This window comes from Astatotilapia calliptera, chromosome 6 (assembly GCF_900246225.1).
Source record: "Astatotilapia calliptera chromosome 6, fAstCal1.2, whole genome shotgun sequence".
NCBI classification, from domain to species: Eukaryota; Metazoa; Chordata; class Actinopteri; order Cichliformes; family Cichlidae; genus Astatotilapia; species Astatotilapia calliptera.
In genome coordinates, this window is record NC_039307.1 from 2041366 (window position 1) to 2068113 (window position 26748).

Below are 26748 nucleotides of genomic sequence, written 5' to 3' on the forward strand. Positions count from 1 at the left end.
TCACAGTGCAAACTCCTTGCTGACAGTTTAACCAAAAGGCGTTTCCAGTGGAAACTGGCCGACAGATCCTCAGCACAACCATGTATAACATCCACAGAACTTAAAAAGAGGTTATACACACGATACGGTAACATTATGTTGAAGCACAGTACTGTGCTAAACCAGTTCCACCACTGGAGTTGCAGCATTTTTATAAACCAGTTCTGGTTCAACCTCCTCTCTCCGTCGCCGCCGTGCTTTTTCCGCCATGTGCGTATGAAAACAGGCACTGCGCATGCGCGTGTTACCCACGTTCTATCGCCATATTTTCTTATCGTTGCCCAACGTTATACCGGTATTACCATGAACGGGATGATGTGGCCCAGCCCTGTCCCTCACTTCCTGCTTTTCCAGCGTTTCATCAGTGCTGTCAGTCTGCTTTCACTCTCAGCAGCAAAGTGAAAATAGTCAGAGTATAATACGTTGGAGTTTCGCTCTTTAATAACAGCTCGGTTACCGTCCGCTACTTTATGCCTTTCACCTGCAGAGCTCAGCAGGCGTGTCCACGCCAACACGGTTTCCGCGAGTCTTACAGGAAACGCTCGAGTTTTCCATCATCTTCCCGGAGGTCAGCGGAGCGAGACGGCTCCGCTTGGCCGTCTGATTCCTCGCTCTCTCTTTTTATTCTAACAAACGGACAGCGCCTCCCGGGCGCCTTTCCAGTTTTGTGTTTTTGATTCACCTCCGTCTCCTTCCTCGACACAGCCGAGCCGCTGAGATCACAAAGATGCCCGACAGGGTGGAGTGTGTGTATGTGCGTGATGAGATGGATCGTTTGCAGGTGTGTTGGAGAAAAGAGAAGTCGGAGGTCAAGGAGGGGTTTGTAGGATGCAGGCAGACAGACGACGGATCAGATAGCGGATCCGAGGAGACGAGGCGGCTGGGAGGTGAGAGGAGCTCTGCTTTGATTGGAGGGAGATGAACAATGATGTCTTCAACAGGAAGCCCGTTTTATCAAACTCCTTCTAACCTTTCTAGAAACCTCACACCTAATGAGCTCCTCTCCTGAGCCGAGCTGTGAAGTCTCATTACGTCAAACACAGTTTTAATTGAGCCGCTTGAAGTTTCCAAAGTCTGTGAGAAACGACTTGATGGTGCAGCAGCTTCTCTCGGCCTCCCCGCCCGTCTCCAGGTGAACTTCAGAACTGGTCCCACCTCTGATATGAGCTCCTGCTGCTCACATCTCACGCAGCCCCGAGGGTGAGAGCTGAGCCGGCTGGTGGAAAACAGTTTTCAGAATAAGACAAAGGCTTCATGTTTTGCTTTATTCTCTCGTGTTTTTGTTGAGAAAATAATTGAATGTTGTAAAAAGGGTGAGGCGGGATTTGAAGGGCTCGCTGGCTTCTAATGAAACGCCTTCAAGCTGTAAACGAAAGACATAAAAAAGTTTCAGAAGACGGCGGCAGGCAGAGCGATGGTGGAGGAGATGAAGGCAGGTTGGATAGGAAAGTTTCAGTAAGTGTGTGGGAGCAGGTGAGGTGCATGTAAGGGGGGCTTTGTAGGTTTTTAATTAACGTCTGGTTGCTTGTTAGAGCGTGAGAGCAGAGATGAGCCGCGGATGCTGAGGGCTCATTCTCAAGCAGGTAAAACAGAAGTGCAGAAAATCAGGCGATGCAGATTATTTATGTCACTCTGAAAACTTCCTCATGCAGTCGCAGCCGTTTGAGATGCCAGCAGGCATCAGCAGGAGCTCCAGAGGAGGAGGCTGTGTCGAGGAAGGAGGCGCGCCGCTGTGCCTCGGCGGCGCTTTCTTTGTCTCCGTTTGAATCCCCGTTTCCAGTTAGCACAACAGTGTGTCTTAATTAACCTCAGCCAGTCTGATAGTATTTCAGCACTAATGGCTTCCCAATAAAGAACGCCGTGGCTTCCTGCGTGGGAGACGGCGCCCAGCGCTGTGGCCGAGGCGAGCTGTCACAAGTGACTGATGCTGAGTGACAGCTGAAGTAGTATTTTAATGGCAAAGGCGGTGCCTGTTTTTCTTTAACTCACCGGTGCATTTGTAGAGTAGAATCTGTCCCCACCCTGCTGTGGAAAGCAGTGTGCCAAAACAAAGCGCCCGTGGAGCTCGCGATCTCGCGATCTCTTGATTCTGACAAAAACAGTTCGTTACCAGCACGTCAGTAACAACTACAGGCCTCGAGTTGGACCAAAGGAGGTGCTACTCTTTCACTCTCTCTTTTCTTTCTGCTTTTATTGCCATGTTTTTAAGCAGGTTCAAACTGTAGCGCATGACTTTAGTCGCCCCCTTCTGGCAGTGAGAGTAACTGCACACTGACAGAAGGAAAAGTTGCAAACGACAAAGATTTTACTTTGTGCGTAAAGGCTTAAAGGTCCTTTTTGTAACTGCTCTCTTCAACTGTAACTAAATGTGTCACCACCAGGGGGCAGCATTTAACAGCGCGCGAGTTGAGATGTTTCCAGATGTTTGCTGCTGTTTCATTGCTGCTGTTGGCCTCCCACTAGACCACCATTGTGTTCCATACGCTGCACCACCCCGTGGAGGGACACGCCGCCCTCGTTTTCCCCACATTTCACTGTGATTGCTTTCGTTAATTTTGGAAGGTTTTAAATTGTATTTACTCGCAGGAATTTACAACAAGTACCTTTAATGAGTGCGCTGTGACGTCTTGGATTTATAACAAAGTCGTGCACTGCAGCTTTAAGCCCTGCAGAGTCCTTGTTTTCAAAAGATATGCCATGAAGAGCCAAATGCAGCTTTATTCAAGACCCCCCCCCCCCCACACACACACACACACACACTAATGAGAGCAAACACAGTCCAGATCCCTTCCTGATTGGAGACCTTCTGCACATGTGCATTACTTGTGAAAACAGGACATTTTCTTATCTACGGTCTCATTTTGACGAGTCTTGTTCCTTTTTTTGTATCTTGTACATGTTTACATTGTATCTCGCATTGCCCAAAAGAGAAACAATATTAAATGTATAATCTTTGTTGTTTTAAACCGCCTCCTGTTCATTTGTCTCACGTGTTTCCACAGATAAGCAGCAGCAGACCCCCCCCCCCCCTCCCCTCTACAGAGTTTGTGACAGCAATATTACTGATTGAGACATTTATCTCCATTCGCCTTATTGTGCAGGCCAGATTAAGTGAGTTTAGATGTGCAGGAGCAGAACGATGCAGCTGGTTATATATAGCGAGAGTTGTGAGGAGGCTGAGAGCGGCGAATGAAGACGAACGAGCGCTCGCAGCCTCAGTTCCTCGCTAAAGAGCGGAGACACAAATTTTTGTTCTCCTGCATCCAAACGTGTGCTCGGAGAGATTTATCACTTCTGTCCAAGGGAATGTGAAATATATGCTCACACCTCTGTGTCGCAAATCTGCACCTCTTATAGGAGAACACAGGTGTTCAGCAGGAAGTGCAGGTCAGGCCGTCACTCAGGAACATGAAATAGAAAGTTCAGATCTCTCCCCTCATACGTTACTACTCACTGTCAGCTGTTACATTGTAATAAGCGAGCTTCCTCACGCTGGCTACACCACGCGCCGTTTTTAATAGGGGAACCTTCCTCCTGACAAGTGAAGCCTGCGGTCTTTCTCATGCCCACCAGGCTCGTGTTACTCACATATAGTAGCGTCTTAGCAGGGTCCCCGGGGGGTTTCGGATCCACCCCTCAATGCATTCTGGGTAAAAGACAAATTGCATAAAAAGCTGTGCTGATTTATGTATTTTGGGTTTTTTTTTGACACTTTGCAGAGCAGCAAGCTGGAGATATGAGTTCAAATATTTACATAAACATACATACATACATGTGCATGTATGAACATGTATGCTACATATTTGGGAACCCGTGACCTCCACACTCTTGATTTGTTCCAGTTGTAAATTTGCAGCTAAGCTAATGTGGAAAAAGTCTCAGTGCTGCAGAGAGGTGTATCATTTAGAAAAATAATCCAGCTGGTTGGTTTTTAAATTACACACCTGGGATCCAGCCTCCTCTGTTATGTCTCGCCATGCTTTAATTGGACCTGTTTCCACTGCTTCGTGCACATATTTCATAAAACTGGATGGTAAAAAAAAAAAAAACTTGGAGTTTCCATTGTTCTGTAAAGAATTGCATTTCTGGGCAGCACAGACTGTGTTTCACCAAAGTACAAACAGTACCAAACAAAGCCGCGTAGCCTGATTGTGGCCACAAACTCGCCAAAAGCCAGAAAAACATCAAAATGCTCCGACAGATCCTCCAGGAAGTTACCCAGAGACGCATCAGCGCTGACATCTGGAAAGTCTAGAGGCCTTAAATTTAAGAGGTACTGCAGTCGGGTGATAATTCAGTTTATTAGTCATGTAAAAATCATCTTTTGTACGCTTAAACTAAAATCCTTCGTGGACACTTTCATTAAAACATTTAAATGTATAAATCTAGATGTTAGGATCTATTTACTCACCTTTTATAGACTCCATTGTCGTCTTCAGCAGATGTTATCACTTGACCTAATTTGTCAAGGTGATGCAACTTGTCACAGTTTTTACCTGAAGTGATTCTTCTAGTCCAGAGGTGGGGAGCTCGAGGGCCGGTGTCCTGCAGGTTTTAGATCCAACACAGCTGATTTAAAGTTCTCCAGAGGCCTGGAAACGAACTAATCATGTGATTCAGGTGTGTTGACCCAGGGTGAGCTCTAAAACCTGCAGGACACCGGCCCTGGAGGCCTGGAGTTCCCCACCCCTGTTCTAGAATAGCCCACGTTTGCTGAACACACTTCCCAAACATCTCCACTAGATGGCTCTGTTGGTCCGGCCTCGCCTCAGACATTTTCATATGAATAAAGCTGCAGATTCAAACTCAGTATTTATGCTGAGATTGAGTCTTGAAATGAAGTTCTATTATGATCAGGCCTTTTTAGCCATTCTCTACATTAAACCTAATAATGCTGGATGTTAACATCGACAGACGATGATCTCTGACGGAGTTATGAATGCTCCATTGAACAATGATCAGTATTAAAAGTGCTCGTCTGGTTTATTCTTTTCATGACATTATCACTCATCTTCTTTATATTCCCGACTCGCTTCTATTATGCGGAGATGTCTGTGAATCGGATGCAGACAGATGCTATCTGGCAGCTCTGAGCAATACATCTGGATGAGGTGCTTCATGAATTTATAGTGCAGTCGTTTTGGTGGAACAACTCGAGTTTTAAAGTAGATCTGCTGAATCCCCAGCCTGTCGCCGTGAAGCTCCCCAGCAGCTGGGCCCGAGGCAGAGGCCGAGGAACACGAATCCACAGAGCGCTGGGCCGGTAACCGGCTTAGCCCTCCGAGAGCCGAGGGGAACACGGCACCAACATCTGTGCCCGAGGCCAAGCCATGAGGCAGGATGTGTCAAAGGTCAAGTGTTCACAAACACTACTAAAACTCCACTTAGAAAGTCCAGTGTTACCTCCAACTTTCTCTGGAGCTTTGGACCTCATCCCACAGCATCCTCCGGCACATATAGAGCTGTAGTAATACTTGAGTTTCCTTATTCCTACTTTCTTGTTATTATTTGACTGCAAAAGAACTACAAGGAAAGGACTGCTGGCTAAAAGATGATTAAAAGGGCCCAAACAGAGTTGTCATCGGTGCTGTAGTAATGCAGGGAAATCAGTCTTTTATTTTCCCATCTGAGAAGGGAAATGCTCACGGAGCACGAGCGTGCTTTTAATCTGTAGCCTCGGCATGTTGACACAGGTTTTATCCCCAGATGTTAATGAAAACTGCTGAGGCTGTTGGCTAAAGTAAACCAGATCATCTCCACGTTGCATTGCTTTTCATTTCAACACCACTTTTAATGCTCAGCATGCAAAATCCACCTGATTTGGCAAAATAATCACAGTATTGAATAATCAGGCCCCATCTTATCTTAATGACCTTGTAGTACCATATCACCCTATTAGAGCACTTCGCTCTCGCTCTGCAGGCCTACTTGTTGTTCCTAGAGTATTTAAAAGTAGAATGGGAGGCAGAGCCTTCAGTTTTCAGGCCCCTCTCTTCTTCACTCACTATGACCGCTCTGCACTGGTCGCAGCAGATGGCCCCGCCCCTCCCTGAGCCTGGTTCAGCGGACATTTCTTCCTATTAAAAGGGAGTTTTTCCTTCCCACTGTCGCCAAAATGCTTCCTCTGTATAAATAAAATTTAACTGGCCAAGTTTTACTGTTTGCTAGCACGTTAGCCAAAGATCAGTTTAGCTTTAGCACACATAACTTATTAGTTACCTCCAAAAATATGTTCTTATTTTTCAGTTCCATAAAGGACCATTTCAGTTTCGACACCAAAACATTTTTAATATATAACAGGGCTCTAGAGTGCCACCAATTTGGTCGCAAATGCGACCAAATTTTTCAGTGGTGCGACTAAAAAAAAAAAAAAAAAAAAAAAAAAATATATATATATATATATATATATATATATATATATATATATATATATATATATACATACATACATACATACATACATACATATATTTGGTTGCACCTGTGCAACCAACTGTTAGGGTGGCAAAAAAAAAAAAAAAAAAAAATCTGCAACCTTCCCTGTGGTCAACAACAGACACATTTTGCCCCTATCGTGGACTAAACCAATCAGAGATAGTCAGGGTTGGCCGTGGTCCAGTTGAAAGTGCAGGTGGAAGTGGGAGGTGAGTAGCTTGAATAAAGCGATATCAATTCATTAAATCCTGAATCGACTTTTAAATATAACTGTGTTTTGCCAGAAACGCCAGATTCTCAGATTAAAGCTCACAAAACCATTTCAACAACAACCAAACAGCAGATGAGAGCAGGTACACGGACTCCACACAAAGACGTAAACACAGACCGACGCATCAGAATCAGCTTTGTCTTTCTCGGCTTTCTCACCCGCCGGCCCGCAGACGGACACGCTGTCGGAGCTCAGCGATCCTGATGCGTCCAGTCTGCGCTGTGTTTACGTCTTTTTGCGCTGATTCTGAGCTGCAGGTTTTGTCTCTCCAACCAAAATTCACCGAGCCAGCAGCAAAAGAAGCAGCAAACTGCGCTTCACATTTGATCAATGTCGTCATGAATTTTGCTGTTTTGCTTCCACGACTATTAAAATCACACTTCATGCACAGCTAGCTCTCTCTCTCTCTCTCTCTGTACTTCAAGAACAGTTTCCGTCTCCAATCTCTGTTTTCTGTATTATTCATTGGCTTATTACCCACCAGTCTACCGTTGTTCACAGCGCTGTGGCTGCTGTCTTTTTCTTTTTCACTTAAATGACCTCAGACAAGAAAGCCTATTTTTTCTGTTGGTCAATACTGAAGAAATTTAAACTTTATATGCAGAACATTGTAGAATATTTTTAAGGTTTTCTGCTATAAAAAGCCAGACCAGGAAAATCTCCTTCATGTTTTTCTGTGTTTTATTCTCAGTTACCTTCACACAAAGGCATCTGCTGTGATGTTCACAATTCTGATGAAGTCAGTGCTGATAAATGATCAGAATTATAATATTTCTGACTGTCTGAGGCTAAGTTGAATCGAATCGGGACTTTGAAAACCGGAATCGAATGGATTATAGAAATCAGTGATGATACGCAGCCCTAGTGAGCAGCCTAGGCAGGACAGAAGTGGATGTAGCTGTAATAGGAAAAGAACTATTGCTAACTTTTCTGTTAAGGCCTGATCCTTCTGAAATTCATAGCCAGTGCTCTGACACGGTGTCATCAATCTTTGAATGCTGAAAAAGCACAGTGTATCCAGAAAAACACATTATATTATATCAATTATTATAAAATTTGTGTGCGCCTAACTTTTGTGCCAGTACGCCTAACTTTTTAAAGTTTTTAAAGTACCGGTACGCCCATGGCAAAAAGTTAGTCTAGAGCCCTGTATATGCAGAATTAATCGTTTCCAATATTCTGACTCGTGCTGAGAGAAGCATTTGGCAGCCAAGAACCAGCTGATGCTTCTTGCTGGCTTTGTAAACCGGAACACTTTTTCTATAGCATTTTAATCCTGCTTTAAAAGCTTCACGATTACACGTGTCATTGTTTGCAAGCTTATTATCCATTGCATCTTTATTAACGCTCTGGTTTGCTCAGCTGTGTGTGAAGAGCTTGAAATGCTAAATGGTTTCAGCTTTAAGTCGAAGGACCTCACACACACTCTGATTTTGTCTCTTCATGTAAGAAAAATCAGTCACATGATTAAATAAAGATGAGACGAATTTCTGCTCAAACACATCTGGAAAGTTTATTAACCACAATCGTCCGACTCACACTGGACAGAGCTCACAAATGAACACTTGTAGCTTCAAATCAAAAGGAAAAAAGAAAACACAGGTTTGCACTTTCAGCTGCTGTCACAACAACAGCCAAACTGCGTTTTTCTAGCCACTGGTTCCAGTCTACACGAGCACTGACAGCGTTCCACTCCGATGCTCATCCGCTGTTGGTCCCGATGTTCACGCTGGGTGAACGGAAAACTCATGCATGATAAAAAGATTTACAGAAAGTAAATGCGCTGCGGACACAGAGGAGGCAGCAAACACGAGAGAAAGCAGGAAACGTCCACGCGTCGGTGCTGGACCAATAAATAATACATTAGAGGATCAGGGACATCCTGTGGGGCGTGTGGAAAAACAACAACAACGAAATATTAAATTAAAGGTGCTCAAAAAACTATTTATAGAAGAAAATCTTTTGTGGCATTTATCAATGTGGTCCAAAAATCAAATACAAATCAATGAATTTAATTGGGGGGGGGGGGTTGCATCTATAGACTTATATCTTAAAAAAATAGATCAGTGATCATTTCTGGATTTGGTCAAAGTCTCTGCACAAAGAAAAAAATGCCACGGCTGAATCTCAGACGTACAAGATTACAATCAGTAGCTTTATAAAGTGACATCATCATCATCACCACAGCGATGGCTTTGAGACCACACAGCCCGAACGAGCTAAAGATACAGACGGGCTGTTGGGTCGTGGACACGGGCGCGCGCACAGGAAGAGAAATCACTCAAAAGAACACGTGACGATCAGGGAGCGCAATAAAAGCAGGAGCTGGCGCGTCGCACCTCACGGCGGTCGGGGTTTGATTGTGTACTGCGACATCTCTGCTGCGAGGTGCGACTAACTCGACCTGCTCGCTGCCGGACACAAATTTAGATTCTCGCAGTTTTGGATAAACGAGGTGAAGAAAAAAGAAAACGCGTGATTATCGATCCAAACAAACTTTAAAAGAACACAAAAGTTTTTTTGTTGGTTTTTACCCCAATTCAAGCACATCAATAAAAATCTCTCTAAATACATAAGTTAACATTCAAATGTGAATTAACACTTCAAGCAGTAGCGTAATCAAACTGACGTGGGAGGAAGGACGTGTGCAGCGTCACCGTCGGCTGGCAAACACCGTAGCAGCATAGGTCTGATCCCCGTTTGATGATTATCTACAAAATCTAAAAACAGCCTCTCAGCTTCCTGCGAGGACAAAGCTCATCTGTGAAATCTGAAGGGGACGAAGACGTTTTATACTCAAGTTAAGGGACAGAAATGATACAAATACTTAAAATCGGAGCTTTTTCTTTTCCCCTGAAGAGATTTCTGTAGAATGTCTCTGCTGCTGGTGTCACAAAGCGTAGTATACATTTTAATAATCAAATACTGGAAATGTTGTGCATTTCTATTAGAAAAATAGTTTGAATGTGTGCTTTTTCTCCTCTGAGTGAACATTTTGTGACAGTCTGTGCCACACAACAGCATTATTTGGTAAATCATCGGGGGTTTGGGGGAAGCACAGAACGCGGTCCATCTACGAGCGAACCTTCTGTGAGATAAGGCAGGAAACCATGGCAACAATCCTTTGATTTTTTTTTTTACGTGGTGTTATGGGAGCTGTTTGTGAGGACTTGTCAATTTGTCGTGAGCACTCACAGTGTATTAGGCAGGGTTATATAGGTACAGTTTGGGAGGATGGTTCTTAAAAAGATAGCAGGCCCTGAGGAGTATCCAAATTGCTGTTTATTTCCCACTTCCTGTTTCCTTTCAAGAATTCAGAGCTGCCGAGTCTGCTGGAGGCAGGTTGGCAGCATAGACTGTATATAAAAAGATGCATGTAGCGTGCAGGTGTTAAAGTAAAGCCACTGCAGAAGCGACTTAAACCTGGCACAACAGGGGCGGCAGATTAAAATCCTGATGAATTTATGTTCTCAGTAGTTTTATGTCAGTGCAAAAGGCACCATATGGGCTAAAACAAAACAGCATACTATACATGAGGGCGGGTCCAGTTCACGATTGACAAATCATCAGTGAATGAGCGCGTGTACTCTGGTTTCCCCCACTCTGCTCAATTTTTAAAGTTAAAAACAAAGCTGAAAACGCTGACGCCGAGGCTTCAAAACTGAATTTCACACAGTAACCTGGCTACGTCCCTCTTTTATATACAGTCTATGGCTTGTAGATTGTTTCAGCCAATGAGGGTCTTGGTCCTCTCGGTCAGTTTTGGGGCTTTTCTGAGAGGATGATGCAGATTTCAGTGCAACAAACCACATTGCAGAGCAAGCAGCTAGCTAGAACAACAATATAGCTACCACCAACGTTTGCAGTAAAACTACCAGAAAGGTACATTAGATTATACGAGTACAAGAGGTCTTACAATCCTACTTAAAATACTCAGCACCGGCTTGCGTCGCTAGACACGTCACTCACTGATAATCACCACAACACTAACAGACGTCCATCACTTCAGCACTGTGATGCAGACTGAGCTTCCAGTTCTCAGTAACACACAGACACAAGTTGTGACATACTGAGATGATTACCTGCAGCGGGTGTGCGTTTTCTGAGACCATTTAAGTCGTAAATCGCGTTGACGGCATATTTCGGAGCTTCGGTCATCCTCAAAAAGATCTATTGAGCATTCAGACCCAAAGGGACTCATCTGCTTTGGCGCAAATGGGCGATAGTTCCTAAATCTTACGACACGGTTCAACAAATCAAAGAATTTTGAAGCCGGTTTGGTTTTTTCCCCTCTTCTTTCAAAGTCTTCCACGAGCCCCGGAGAAAGCAAACACTTCTGGCAAGAATAGAGTTTGGACGAACTTCCTGTCGAAGGCTGTGACTCTAAAGACAGAGAGACCTCCCCACTGAAGTGGCATTAACTCTGGAAAAGGTCACGTGAGAAAACCAGCCACCAATATTTGTATGAAAATACCAAATCAGAGTACCAGAGTTCATGTTCCCTGAACCTAAACCTTTCTTTTTGTAACCCTGGGTTTTGCTGAGGTCGTCCTGTCGCCCGTTCCCTTACGTGCTGCGATAGGTCTTGATAATGTCTTTAATCTGCCTCCTGCAGATGGGGCAGCAGGCGTTGGACATCTTCTTGAGTTTGAGGCCGCAGGTGTAGCACAAGCACATGTGCCCACAGGCGTAGATGACCGTGTCCACGGTGTTCTCGTAGCAGATGGAGCACTCGTCGGACCACGGCCCGCGGCCGGACGGGAACGTGGGGGACTTGGGGAGGCTGGCCGGAGAATTCGGAGTTGTTCCTGTTGCAAAGACACAAAGACGATGCTAAACAGGTGTTCGATACCCCAATGCATCAAATAACCTGATGTCATACAGGGAAACTACACTGTGTGTTTATACACAATCACAGCATGTCTTTCATCTCATCTTCATCCCCTCGAGCAACCGGTCGCAGCAGATGGCCCCGCCCCTCCCCGAGCGTGGTCCTGTCTCAGTTTTCCTACCTTCCTACTGGCGCCAAAGCAATTACTCACAGGCAGTCGTATGATTGTTGGCTCACAATATGAACCTATAATCGAACTGAATTAATGGGCAGATCCACACGGGGTGAAACAGAGAAGCTGCTGGTTATGTTGGGATTAGCAGCTAGAGATGCGCGGTTGTTCAAGCCTACGATGAACTTTGCAGTTCTGTCTTTATGCCAGACTCATTCACTGCTGTGTGCTGGCTTTACTTTAGTTAGTGCTTTAACCTCCTGGCTTTTGACCTTAACTTCCAAAACGTTTGCTTTTCTTGCTGAAGAAAAGAACATTTGCTGAATTTTGGTTGGTCTAAGATTTATGGATCACAGAGGCTAAATTGCTGTCTCAAAATCCTCCCCAGTGGTGTGCCAGTCATCACTTCCTAAAGATGCTCTACATAAAAATCTTTGCAGCTTCTGACTTTGAGTATGAAGCTAAAAGATTTTTAAAAACGACCCCCCCGTGGGTACAGGAACACATTGCATCTGTCCCATTTACATAAACGGAGTTACGTGACATAAGAACACGTGCCGAAAACATTTGCCTACTTCCAGCTGCAGCAGCAGAACCATGAAGTGCTGGCCATTGTTCCAAACTACCACAGGATGACATCTGCTCACTACCCTATAATGGCTTCCCCAGAGTCCCCTGAGGGGTGATTGATTGTCTACTTCTACAGTTGCAGTTTCCTGTCTGGGTATACGTACCCCCTGCTGAGCTGCAGTAAGCGGCTGAGCACAGACCTCCGTTCAGGACCGGATCAGAGATGCCACTTCCCAGGGCGCTGGGGGTGTGCGGAGAGGAGGAGGGCGAGCTGGGATTCGACGTGGCCCGCGGATCCCCGAGATGCGTGGAGCCTGGTCGGAGAAAATACAGCCAGGGTGTTGGATGAGTGAATTTAGCAGCCAGTTACAGCAAAAACACTAGAATTTGTCTTTTCAACACGATGCTGCTGTCTGTCGTGATCATCAGACGACAGAGTGACACCAGCAGTGATGTAAACACAGGAAGAAAAAGCAGCCCAGACGTCAGAAAGACTGGATTAGTACACTGCACATCAAATAACTCAAACAAAAGCAGATTTTTGCACCAGAGATAAAAGAACCAAAGACACTACATCAAATTATCTTCTCATGCACGACTGCGCTTCATTTCTACCTTTCTGTGTTTTGCTTTTGTTTCATCTTCATGTACAGGAGTACAGACAATGAGAGCAGGATGAGCTTCTTTCCCACTAAACGGGCAGCGCTCGAACGCACAGAGAGACGACTCCAATTTGCATTTTAAAAGTACAAACATATTCAACATCGGAGAAAAGAGATGCTCCGTCGTTTCCTCTTGAGAAAAAGAGGTTTGAAAAAAATAGTAGGCATCTTCCTGTATCTGCATCCTGGCTGAAGGAAACAAGTGGAAATTCCTAGTGCAAGGTTAGGGAACACATTTCGGAATGCTGGTGACTCACGGATGGACAGATGAGGTGCAGGTGTGCTTGAAGCTGTGCTACATGTTCCAGTAAAATCTGTGTGGAATGACTCTTACATCCACAGAAAACCACTTCCAGACACCGGCCTGTCTCTTTAAACTGATTTTAGCTCCTTATTTTGGCTCTTTAGACGTTACTTTCATTCAAAAAAAGAGCACAGGTGATATTAGCAGCTAGCTAAGGAGACCAGACTCCAGCCTCTTAGCCACAGCAGCCTGATGGTCTGATCGTTATTTTACTCTGCAGTAAATTCAGTGCATTCATAAATATTCACAGCACTTCACTCTTTCCACGTTACTGCATTTTTCCAAAATTACAGCCTCAGGTGAGTATGATGCTACGAGCTAGGCTAACCAATTTTGGGGCGGCTTCATTGTAGAACCTGTCAGCTCCATCAGGTTGGATGTTGAGCATCTCTGCGCAGCTGTTTTCAGATCCCTGCACAGATATTCAGTCGGGTACAAGTCTGGGCAAATTAAAGGTTGTTCATCAGGGTCGTTGTCGTGTTGGAACCTTTGCCCTGGTCTGAGGTCCGGAGTACCCTGAAGCAGGTTATCATCAAGGATGTCTCTGCATTCATCTTTCCTTTGCGCCCGACTGCTGTCCCAGCTACTGAGAAACATCCCCACAGCATGATGCTGCCACCGCCATGCTTCACTTTAGGGACGGCATTGGCCTGGTCATAAGCGGTGCTTAGTTTCCTGATGCTTGGCATTCAGGATAAAGAGTTCAATCTTTATTTCATCAGACTGGAGGATTTTGTTTCTCATTGTGTGAGAGTCCTTCAGGGCAAACAGGCAACTAAATATAGAGCATGTGAAGCTGTGAATATCCTGAAAACGGACCAAAGTTCGGAATGATTCATCCGCAAATCAAGGTTCGTCATTAATATGTTGCTGTATGGTTTGCATTACTTTCTTGATCCTGAGCTCAACGTCCAAACTGAGATCTGAGTCGACCTGATTCCTTTCTGAGTGCACTGGGAGTTTTTCAAGAACTTAAACTAATAAAAAGTTGGCGAGACCTGAGAACGACCACTGAAACGCTTTTGGGGTCTTTGGGCATCTGTTCAAAAACAACAAGAGACAAAGCACCGCAGCGCTGTTTCCTTGGACAGGAAACAGAGTCATTTGTCTTGGAAGAGAATTCATGTGGGTTCCTTTGTCGTTTAAAATAACTAATAGTGCAGCGTCACAATAAATGCAATGACACTAAAGAGTGCAAATTATGATGCAAATGAGCATTCTCGCAGAGCAAGCAAGTAATCGCCCTCAAAGAATTCCCATCAAATGCTTTGCTGCTTCAACGTCAATGCAGATTACTTTAATTACCTCGTCTGAAGCTTACTGTCAGAATATAGCATACTAACAACTGCATCACAAGTCAGCTGCTGTGTGCAAAGATATGTAACGATAGCATTTCAGCACGTCTTTGTTTTAAGCATCACTCCACTGCAGTGAGTCTCAGTGGGGAACGGTTCACGGTGTTCTCCTGGACAGCGGACAGAAAAAAGTGAAACCAGAGTCATCTGTTGCGCCGTCAGCGCTGAGCAAACATCACGATGACAGCCCGCCATTAACGCACGTCCCAGCGGGCATCGCTCTGCTGCCATCTGCACCGGCGGCCTGATCAATCCAACCAATGCCCCGACACGCCGCCACACGCAGACCTACTTCACTTTGGAGCCAGTCCAATCATCAGAATGTCGCCCCCCAACAACCAGCTGCTTATGTACAATCATTTTAGCGTATTTAATGAAGCTATGCTAAATTTAACCTTCATAGCAAGAATATTTTACAAGCTACAAGAAAAGCTTTTTAGCTCAAATATCATGAGATGTGTCATCCTGAAACCCAGTGTTTGATATGTTTGATCGTTCTCTGATAATCAAGCGTTTTCTGACGTGCAGCTGGTCCAAACTAGCTGTAGCATATGAACCGTCTCATTTCCACACCACGCCCGTCTTGCAGCCGTGGTTCCTTCTGCATCAGGTAAAAGGAATGACTGTGCTGCACGTGTCTGCAGGACGATCTGTCTGAGGTGACGTTGGCAGGGTTGGGTTTACACAAGGACTCTCTTCTGTTTGCATAGCAGCCGCTGCTCCTGTGGAATTTGCACGAGTGTTTTTGCACTGTATGTACAGTGCGTAACACGCTGTAGCAGACCATATTTAGCAGCTTGAGTGAACACATTTGTTTCTAAGGGGAGGCCTCGGGCAGTGGTCACACTCCTTATCTTAGCAGAATGCTCGATTCGTGTACAGGATCAACACAAAAGCTGCACAAGACATTGTGCAGATTCCTCCTTCACTTCTCTGGGACCAAAAACTGCAGTTCTTAAGCTTTGCCACTTGAGGCTCCAGCAGTGAGTTAAACTATCCAACTCTGCAGCAGAAATAAACACATTTACAGCCTGAGACACTCGTCCACTCCTTATTTTTTTGTTAAATGACAAATGTATTGAGTGTAGGGAGCGGTGGACAGCCCGATTACCTGCAGAGAGCATGTGCCACCAGATGGAGGCCGTGTTCAAAGTATGCGGTACAGCTGATCTGAGCCTCTGCTAGAAACCAAGAGCTGAAAACAGTGAAAGTGTCCCCTGCAGCCACCTGCAGAGCTCTCCGTAGCGTATTTATTGAGATTTTTTAGTGCTTCTTCCGTTCCTGGTGAACTTTGTCACTACGTTTTCCAGCCGTTTCACCTGTGTGTATTCGAGCTACCCACTATCAGATATTTGGAGGTTTGCACAGGATGTTTGCATAGATTGAAAACCGCTCTGTGCAGGCTAATACGCATGCAAACACAACCATGGTACCATAAAACAAGCGTTAGGAGCCTGACTGTTACGGCACGTTAGCACGGGTGGATGTCGCTGAGCCTATTCAGCGCCGTCTGAGTCACTTCTATTCTTTAGAAAACAAAACAATTGGTGACAGCCCAGTGCCAAACTGGGTGACCTCAAGGTAGCAACGTTCATCTGTCTTTAGTCAGTGGGACAAATCTTTATTAAAGGCTTCTTCTAATGTTTAAAAATGCAGGTCAAGCCTTCCTGCTGCTTCATGGGCTGTTATACAGGCTTCATCTGAGCTGTTTATGGTGGTTATACTCGGTCCAACATGGGGGAGAAGGTTATGCATGTTATGATGAAAATCATTTCAAGAAGCATGAGACGTGCACACACGCAGCCAGGCGCTGTTTGACCTTCACATGAACATCCTCTGTGACAGGATGAGCAGCTAAAATGTAAAATGTGTCCAGACCTCAGAATCAAACCCTCACGCTGCGAGTGCCGCTCGGCCTACGAGGTGCTCCTGCACTCGTCAGGTTCCACCCTTCATCAGATTATTTGAGCCTGATCACCCTGCGGCATGAGCGGTTCCTCCGCGGGGCCGAATCCTCCCTCTCTCCCTGTTAATCCCTCTGGCAGGCGGGCAACTCCCACCCAGAGTAGCTGAGGCAGGATCTGCGGTGCCCAGCCCTGATCCTGCATGCTCGCCGATAGATTAAAGCGTCCGGCGCGAACAGCTGTGAGAGGCGGGGCGGCTTTCTGTGGCCACGTCTCTGCTGTAGTCTACATCAATCAACCGTCCGTCTTTAGCTCATATCGGAGCATCTGTGGACAGATCCTCTCGCTGTCAAAGCACGGAAGGCACGCAGGGCGTGCGAGGGGAGGGATGAGGCCTGCAGAGGAGGGCGAAGGTTTAGGGCTTAAGTTCCCTCTGAAGGGAGGGAAGGAGTTAAACTCTGCAGGCATGTTTATAGACAGAAAAAAAGCAATCAAGAGAAAGAGCGGAACAGAGAGAAACAGTTTACACGAACGTTTCCTCTGCTAAAGCACTTCAAAATGGGTGGGCCTTCATTTAATTGCAGAGAAGCTCTTGTTCTGAGCTGCTATCGGGACAAATGCTCACTTAGGCTCGGATGTTTTTTAGTGCGTGTGTTTGGATCAGATGAGAGGAGAGCAGCTCGGTAGATACCAGTTTAAGGTCACGGCTTACCCCGCTGCATGAAATGTTAATAGTCTCTTTCTATCTGTGGAGGAGATATTATCTTAAGAGACAAAGGAGCTATTTTGGAGGGACGACACAGTCGTACATCCCGGAGTTGTTTATCTCCACATCAAGCACAGAGCGGAGTGTGTGAGCACCCATGCATATGTATGAATGCATGTATCTGTGTGCATGATTAGATGCAGGTCTAAAATAAATTTTAGAAAACACTCCAGGTATTAAAAGTGATCATTAGAAGCAGCTTGGTTAGGAGTTTGAATTTCTCTGCAAAAGTTCTGTCAGAGCAGCACGAATGAATAATAAAAACAAAGAACATTAGGAACAAAAGTGAGACGCCGAGGTGTGAAGAACGGCCGCTGCAGTTTTCCAGGAGTGTGAAATAAATCAAATCTTGTTAAAAGTCTGTCCGCCTCCCTCTCATAGCTCCATCTTATCGCTGAAATCTCTGTAAACACAATCTTCAGACTGTCCAGCTGTCAAAATCCAGAGGAGCTGACAGAAATGTTCATCTTTAAGTATGCATGTGCGCTGCATTCTCAGTGAACGTGCTTTACAGGGAGGATTCGAGTCTAACGGGCTGCTTAACCTTTGGCTGATGGGTAATCGTACCTGCAGCCTGAGAAGAGCCCGTCTGAGCCCACTGCAGGAAACTCCTCTGCCCGGTTTCCTTTAAAGAACATTTTTATTTGAAGTCTCTATGTTAATAAAGACACAAACAAAGGGGTATTTATCTATAACATAATGAGCATATCACTCTTTCTGTGTTAGGGTCACACTCTGCCCACTTTAAAAAGTGAGGAGAAGAAGCGACGATGAGGAAACAAAAAACAAAGATCTGAAAGTCAGGGAAGGAGCAGCTGGGCCGACAGAAGATGAGAAGAGGAGGAGAAGGGGAGCGTGGCAGCTGCGAGGATGTGGGCGGTGAGACGCTTCAGTTGAGCGCGAGCGCGTTGACATTTTAATGGAATCTATAATACATGCGAAGTGGGTCACTGGATGGGTGTCCCATTTCCACGCCACGAGGCACAAGGTCCCCTCGCCGCCCGTCTCTCTCTCCAAGTTCAGCTGTCAGCTGCTCAAGTTTTCAGCTCTTTTCTGTGGAAACACACTAATAAGTGATTGGACAGAAAAATACTGAGTATCAAGTCAACCTGCAGATGGTGTGTCTTTGCAAACCCAGACGGTTAAGTAGAGAGTAAAGCACCAACGTGGAAGTCGGCCATCACTCAGTGAACTGCTTTGATTTAGTGTTTAATGTCTCGACAGGCGTTTCTCTCCCTGTCAGCCCTCGATTCAGAGCAAAACCACATTTTTCTCACCGGAAAATGACAAACACGGGGTTTTCAAAATCAGCTGCACGGCTAAATCCTCCAAGTAGTTTTTGCAAAACATGAGGAAACCAGGTAGCGTCAGGTTCTGCGTGCAGGTAAAGTTCTCTGAGGTCAACAATGTTAAACGCTAGCATGGATCAAAATAATGTTGAGACTGATTAAGATGAATTTGTGATAACCATTTTCTCGTCAATTAGCTGGAACCGAAACAGCGCCTGACTGCGGGTAATATGTTTTTCCATGACTCCGCACATAAGCGTTCATATCTAATTACATCACAGCTGTGGTCATTAAACAGAACTCGTGTTTATTTCATGAGACGACACTTCAACCATGAAATAATAATTCGGTCAGATGTTCGTGTTCAGTCAAAACAGGATGAAGATTCTGGAACAATCTGGAAACACTAATGTGTAAATTGTTCTAACACAACAATCATGTTTGTGTGTGCACACATTAGTGTAGGTGGAACACGAGACTCATTTCCTCCCATCAGCCCAACCCTGAGCCTGGTTCTGCCCAAGGTTTCTTCCTGTTAAAAGGGAGTTTTTTTGTCCCGCTGTCACCAACTGCTTGCTCTGATTGTGGGGTTTTCTCTGTCTTTCTATATGGTCTTTACCTTTCAATATAAAAAACCTAGAGGTGACTGTTGCTGTGAATTGGCGCCATATAAATAAAATTGAATTGAATTTGAGCCTGTGAGCCTGACAAAATCGACTTAACTTTGTTTTAATTCAGCATTCCAAGATTCTGTCTCAGTGCTGGCACTAGCATGTCGACACTAGCATACTTGTGTAGTGCATAAATTTCAATAGTAAAAAAAAATATTTGCTACCGTACACCATTTAGACACCTATAACGCACTGCATGTGCCCAGACTTGACACTTTGGTTCTCAAAATAGCAAGGCACATTATTAAAGACCGCTAGCAGGACTATAAGCAAATGTTTCATCAAGTGGCTCACTGATTCATGCACATTTGCACACATTTACCTTTGGCAGAATTCTGACATAGATTTAGCCATGTCACGAAACGTGTGCTAGCTAAACTGCTAGCTAGCAAATGTGCATGATTTAAAATCCTTGCGGATGACTCAGCCTCTGGTCAACGCATGAGCAGAGGTTGTCATTAAGTGGCTCACTGATTCATGCACATTTGCACAAATATACCTTTGATAGAATAAAGATTTCTGACATAGATTTAGCCATGTCAGGAAACGTAAATGATAAATGGTCTGTATTTGTATAGCGCTTTACTTAGTCCCTAAGGACCCCAAAGCGCTTTACACATCCAGTCATCCACCCATTCAGACACACATTCACACACTGGTGATGGCAGCTACGTTGTAGCCACAGCCACCCTGGGGCGCACTGACAGAGGCGAGGCTTCCGGACACTGGCGCCACCGGGCCCTCTGACCACCACCAGTAGGCAACGGGTGAAGTGTCTTGCCCAAGGACACAACGACCAACACTGTCCAAGCTGGGGCTCGAACCGGCAACCTTCCGATTACAAGGCGAACTCCCAACTCTTGAGCCACGATCGCCCCAGATGTGCTAGCTAAACTACTAGCACACCTAAACTACTAGCTAGCACACGTGCATGATTTAAAATCCTCGAGCATGATTCAACCTCTGCTCAACGCACGAGGAACCGTGAGGAAGTGTGCATTCAAGACGATGAGAATGTCCACTGTGGGCTTCTGTGAACAGCGCTGAATGTAGACAGCCTCGTTTCTGAGGAAATTCCACAGAGCACCTTTAAATATCAAGACTGATATGGAAATCTTCTGACAGAGAGAGACTCACACTGATGCACATATACAGTTAAACACGGTGTTCTTCAAACTGTAATGAGAAACTTCTAAAAGCCTCCTGTCGTTAAGGCTAACAGAACTGATTCAGTATTGATTTCATCCTCGGTGTCATTACCCCGTCTGAGCTCTCTCAGCTCACCTCACATATACTCGTGTGCCTGTTTGACTACAGCTGTCGCTTTCACAAAAGGTCCTTTACTTCACGCTTTGTTTGAAGCGACGACTGTTTGATCCCGCCGTCCCGAAGACGAGGAGCCCGCTGGGACACGTCTCTCCCTCTAGCAGGCGTGGTTTGAATTCAGCTTCAACTGAGAGCTAAATTGCTCTCCAGTAAACACAGAGCAATAAATCAGGCCGTTACAACTTTGAGATAAGAGGCATTTCCTAATTCAAAGCAGCTGGAAAGTAAAGATGATTCGCACCTCGGCGGGACTTCCGAGATGGGCCTCGATAAGAAAACGCGCCTTGGACCGCTTTCATTGTTCTGAGCTTCCTGTTTTGATGCGCTGCCAAGGCTTTCCGTTTTCAGTAAACGATTATTGGAAGTCCACACAGACCAACCAGATGGCCTGCGGTGCAGATAGTCGTAGTCAAAATGTAATTTAACAGTAAAATCTGTGACCTCCTGGTGTAATAAGAGCCGATACAAAGGAGACATTTAGATGTGTTTGAAATGAAAAACAAGAGCCTAACAGCCAATCAGCTGGAAGGAAAGGGGCTTTCTACACAGAGCTTCACTGAAGCTCGCTGTGATTCGTATCGACGTAGCTGTCACCGTTACTCTGGGTCAGGCTAACAGAGGGCCACATTAGCGAACATGCAGAACTGAGATTTCAAAGAGGCTTTTGATGATGAGCTGGTTAAAGTGCAGGTTATTCCCCTCTAACTTCTTTTAACCTCGGCTTCCTCTTCCGCTGCTGGTGAAGAAAAGCAGCAGGTATTTATAGATGCTCTTCCTCCACACAAACACTCGTGACACCTCTGAAAGGTCGTAGCTGTTTGGGCTGCCACGCCTCTTAACCGCTGCATTAATAGCAGACGGCGTTCACACGCACACGCACCTGTAGGACAGGCAGTATATGTTTGGCAGGGCAAAGTGAAGTGCACACACTTTCCTGTCATTATCAACCCATAAACAAACCTCCGGTGCCCTGGCCTGCTGAGACCTCACGTCGTCTCGGTCACACCGAAGCCTCTCGTGGCCACTTTTCCACCTTTGCTCGCTCTCTTCCTGTTTTTCGTCTCCTCTGAGAGTCTACTCCTCTCGCTAATCCTATGACTGTGTTTAGAGTCTTCCTGCTTTATGGGACGTCTGCTATAAATATTGTGACAAACAAGAGTAATAGAGCGCTCTCGCTAACTCTTGACCCTCTGGTGAATAAAGAGTCATGACCGTGACTGAGAAGTTGTTTTCCTCAGCCGCCTCACTGTCAGAGCGTTCAACACTTAACACAAATAGATTTGGACCCCAGGGAGGAAGTGGGGAGCCGAGACAAATTAAGATCAATACACTGATCTGTAAGTTCTTGACCTCCGGACACATCGCTGAGCTAAATGGATGGCTATTCTCACCATCAATTACTCTTCCACGGAGAATAGAGCGTGCAGTCAAAGACAAAAGGTGCTCGTTGCTCCACATACAGGAGGCGGAGCACTAGTGACACTTGCAGATATGTCTTAAAATAATAAATTAAAAAATAAAAACTGACCGATTGGCACCAGGGCCACCACTAGGGGGGGACCGTGGGGTGCCTCGCCACATTTGGACATCCTGACGTATAATGGAGGAATAAATCTTGGAGCATTGTAACTTTTTCTTTTGTTGTGTTGCACGTTTGTTGTGTTGCTAAAATCTGGCCCGTTCTCATCTCCTCATTAACAACACTGTCCCCTGTTAAATAATAAAAACTCAAAGAAACTCCAAAGAGAACATGGTGAGATCATTAGGAGTGTACACGTCCTAAATATCTGAGTTTCGTATCAAAGCTCTTGATGCTGCGTTCACAATATATTAGCTTCGTTTTAAAGCGTTCTGCTACGAGCGCCAGTAAGAAAATGAAATCCAGAGCAGAAAATCCACAGTTAAAGTACCAACAATCAGCCGAACCTCTCATTTGGCAGAGGAAACGCAGACAGGAGCTTCCATATATTTGACTGATTCCTACATCGAAGGTTGATTCGTGTTCAGTGTTCGACTGCTCTGCTGGCAGCACACCTTTCACCGATGTTGTGCTACTGTGGTTCTGAACGCAGGCCAGAGTTTAAAGGTTTTTTGGGACAGGTGATCAGTGAGATTACCTGTTAGTGCTCTGTGACGTAGTTTCTTACGGACTCTGTTTCCTGTCACAGCAAACACGTATGTTCACACGTCAGAGGGTCTGAAAAAAACAAAAGGACCAGCAAACAGACGCTTGGTCACCTTTTTCAGATGCAGGGACCAGTGTTGTGAAGCAGTCCTTATGCAAGACCTGAACTGAGGAGCCTTTCTAAGAGTTCTGGACCCTCTTAAATACTTTCTGAGAATGTTATTTGTCTTGATGTTCATTCGCTGGGTGGCAACCCAAAGGTGGGGAAGCAGCAGCAGCTACAAACGTGAGGGAACACGTGAGGTGGGCTTCAGTACAAAGCACCTCACAGATGTGCTGCAAATGTAGGCAGCTGAAGTCTCGCTAACTGGATGTGTAGAAGGATAATCAGCTGAGCCATCAGCTGATGTGGGACCGTGGCTGAGCTTGATTTCTCACCTGAACAAATGCTATGTTCAATGAAACCAGGACAAGGACTGACAGCAAACCTGCGTGATAAATAATTCAGCTTTACTTTGATCAGGAGAGGGTGGAGACAACATCTGGGGAACAACGCTCGGAAAACAGCCCGAGGCGCTCAAACCTGGGCCTCTGCCTCTTTTAGTGAAACTGGTCACAAGCCGGGTGGCAACTAAAGGCTCACAGTTCAGCATCACCGTCTTAGAGCTGTTCAGTCCTTTGGAGAAGTCCAATAATATCTGTTATAATGGAGCAGTTTGTTCCTCTGATGTGTAACTTTCATTTGCTTTACATTATAAGATAAAGACCTACAATCACACAAAATGCCAGGGGCCTAAAAGTAGTTTAACCTTTGTTATTATGGTAACCTACCCAGAATCCTCAGCTGTGTCACTGCACCATGCAAGCCGAAGAACATCCACAGCGGGCGGGAGTTGTCCACGCACACCTGCATGCCCACGTTGGCGCCGTTGTGGCTGAGGATGACCTCCCCCTCCTGGTTGACCAAGAAGCCCAGGATGTCACTGCTCTGTAGAGGCGTCGGCACACGGCACACCGCCCAGAACTCCTTCCTGTCCACCAGGGCCTCGGGATTGTAGGGTAAGTCGCTGGGGCGCAGCACCGCCGGGTCGCAGGACGTCACACCGTAAGACAGAGAGCCCGAGCGCGCCGGGCTCGACTTGGTGACTTTGATGAACACTGTCTCGCCGATGCGCAGTGGCCGGTTCGTGAAGACCAGTGTGCGCTCTTCACGCGCGTGCTCGGATCGCGCCACCGTCTGCTCGTCCAGCGTCTTAATGTGGGCGCCGCGCAGCTGGTGGAAGTGGAGGTCGCTCTCCAGGGTGGACGGTAGGAGGGAGGACTGCTGGGAATTGAGGGAGTTCTGCGGGATGGGGCAGCTGGAGGAGGAGGAGGTGGAGGCCAGGTGGAGGGTGTGGCGGTGGGAGCGGCTGTGGGCTGGGCCACCGTCCTCCTGCTGCAGGTTGAGGTCGCACAGGCTGACGGACAGGCGCGAGTCGTCCGCTTCACGCCGCAGAGAGGAGGAGCGCACCGTGGTGAAGGAGCGTGGACGCAGGCAGTCTGCAGGAACAATCTCGCTGTCTGGAAGAGGAGGAGGAGAGGACAGCGGTTTAAATCAGCACTGCTGAGTTTTGCTCTGATTAGCAATTTTCCTAAAGCCTGCGGGAATGAAGTTTGCAGCTCACCAAGTCTGAACAGCACTAAGAGAAGGGCTGAATCTGCAGCTGGTCTGACAACATGATAACGATAATAAAAGAGCAATTTCATTTCACTAGCATGAGCTGGTAGCAAGGTAGGGGTGATTACTCGGTGCTGAGGCAGAGTGTCGGGAAGTGTGTTTAAAGGAATTAAAGACAGTAGTGGGTCGCTCCTGCATCTGCACAGGTGTACAATGCTGCACGGTGTCAGAGAGCAAGGAGGCTGTCTGTGTCTGTGTGTGTGTGTGTGTGTGTGTGTGTGTGTGTGTGTGTGTGTGTCAGTCAGCATGTTTACATATCTATGTGGGGACCAAAATCCCCCCCAAAATTATTAAGGCTCAAAATGTGGTTTTCTTGTCAGGGTTATGGTTAGGGGGTTCGGGAAAGCATTATGTCAATGAGATGCCCTCACTAAGATACGAAAACAAGTGTGTGTGTGTGTTGGGGTGTGTGCTGGCTGCATTCCTTGCACTCCATAGTACAGTATCACTCCACAGACATCTATTAATATATACCAATACATGTCTTTAATAGCAGTGTAGTGGCCACATACAGACAAACGCACACCTCTGATAAACTCTCAGGTTGCTTCCCATCCTATGCGCTGACTCAGCTGCTTAAAATAACATCCTTAATGTGCCCTCCCACCTCGCCCTCCCACCTCGCCCCTCCTGGCCTGGTGGTAGGGGTAAAATTAGCCCAACACGCTGACAGCGCCCAGCTCCTCAAGCTTGGGTTTGTGTGAGATGTATTTGCAGAGCTGAACGCCAAACGAGACCAAGACGAAAAAAGAAAAAAAGAAAATGACCTCCTGTTCCTCTTAGATGATACTGAGAGACCCTCAGTCAAAACAAGAGGCACTTATTAAAACAGTGGGCTGGGGAGGTGCAGGAGGTCCAAGGATGAGAAACAGCCACCGACGGTCTCTGGAGAGTCTCGAGTCCTGGTCAGCTCTATCTGTCCAGGACCTGAGAGCTCTGACTTCAGATAAACCTCTTAGCCCTAATTACCAGGGCCGCAGGACGGGCTGCTAACTGTGAGCTGCAGCGGGGAAACCAGAACAGCCAAGCTTCTTATGATCCCACAGCTGACAGGGACACAAGCCAAAAAGGAGACAGAGTCAGGACAGTCCCATTGACAGGGCCGCCCGAAGCAGGAAGCCTCCATCATCAGGACCGAGTAAATTTGAGATTAGCTTCAAATTGTGGAATTAATTTAACTGATTGAATCAGGTTTCAGATTTACAACTGTTCATACAGAAGCGTAACACCGGCAGTTAAAAGCAGTCTAAGGTACCGTGACATACAACACACAGAACTAGGGATGAGACTCAACATGCTGTCAAGGATAGAAACGGTGTCTTTATGTCCTTTACGTCCTACAGCGGACTCTGTGTGAAAGTGCCAGCACAAAACCTCTCTTTCAGTCTCAAAGCTGGTCTCATCCTTGTCCTCCACTTTACTGGAATTTTGTCCCAATAAAAATAGAAACTGGATGTAAACAAGTCTAAAAAGCAGATCTATCCTTCAGGTTGATCAGGCCCAGTGTACATGGAAGATGGACATCACCAGTTGGTTTTTCCTACTGGAAACTGGAGCATTGAGGTTACCCTCCAAAGTCTCGCTCCATTTGAAGGTCTATTTCATTCTAAATGTTAAAAACACATCAGATTCACAACAGAGAGCAGAGATCAGAAAAGTGTTTAATGAGGTCATGAATGAAGTAAGAGATCATTTTTGTGCCTCCACACCCAGAAAACCTGCCCTCTGCTGACAGGGTGAAACCATCGCATTGGCTCCACTGTTCAGGCTGCGCGCCTCTGTTTCATACAGCCGATGCTGCTGGAGTAAACCGACTCATCCCCATCAGTCACTGACCTTTAAACTCTACTGCTGCTGGCACAGATGAGATTTTCAGATCAGTTTTCAGGTCAGCGACCAAGATGCAGACGACTGGATCACGGCATCATTGCATACTCTGGATATTGTCCAAATAAAAAGGTGGAAGCAGAATTCGTCCGTCTTCTACCTCCTTTGACTTTCATTTGAATCTGTTGTTTTGGATAATCACTGACACATTTCAGAGTTTTCCTCATTCCCTGATCCAAGCTCCACCGTCACACCTTAATAAAACGATCACCTAAGAGGATATCTCACTCATCTACAGAGACGCTGACTGGCATCAAATATCAGTCTGTGATATGTTGGAGTGAAGTGGAGATGACAGCAGTCTGCTCGGCGCTCCATCCTCTGAGAGTTACACGTCTGATTTTCTGCATCATCGCTGAAATGCCGTCTGATGAGATCGTGCGCTGTAAAGCCGAGACCGTCGTGTCAGTCGTCGATTAAAGCT

The 26748-nt window shown here is 46.0% G+C and overlaps 1 protein-coding gene across 3 annotated transcripts in view; it reads right to left on the reverse strand.

Moving 5' to 3' along the window:
- Positions 1 to 8232: 8232 nt before the first annotated feature.
- Positions 8233 to 26748, reverse strand: part of neurl1aa (neuralized E3 ubiquitin protein ligase 1Aa) — a 68409-nt gene continuing 49893 nt past the window's right edge. For all 3 annotated transcript variants that reach the window (XM_026169669.1, XM_026169668.1, XM_026169670.1), the window contains 3 exons: positions 23552 to 24280; positions 12483 to 12632; positions 8233 to 11553 (listed from right to left, as the gene is read on the reverse strand). In XM_026169669.1, coding sequence (XP_026025454.1) covers positions 11312 to 11553; positions 12483 to 12632; positions 23552 to 24280 — 1121 coding nt within the window. In that variant the 3' untranslated portion in view covers positions 8233 to 11311. The remainder of the gene's footprint in view (positions 11554 to 12482; positions 12633 to 23551; positions 24281 to 26748) is intronic.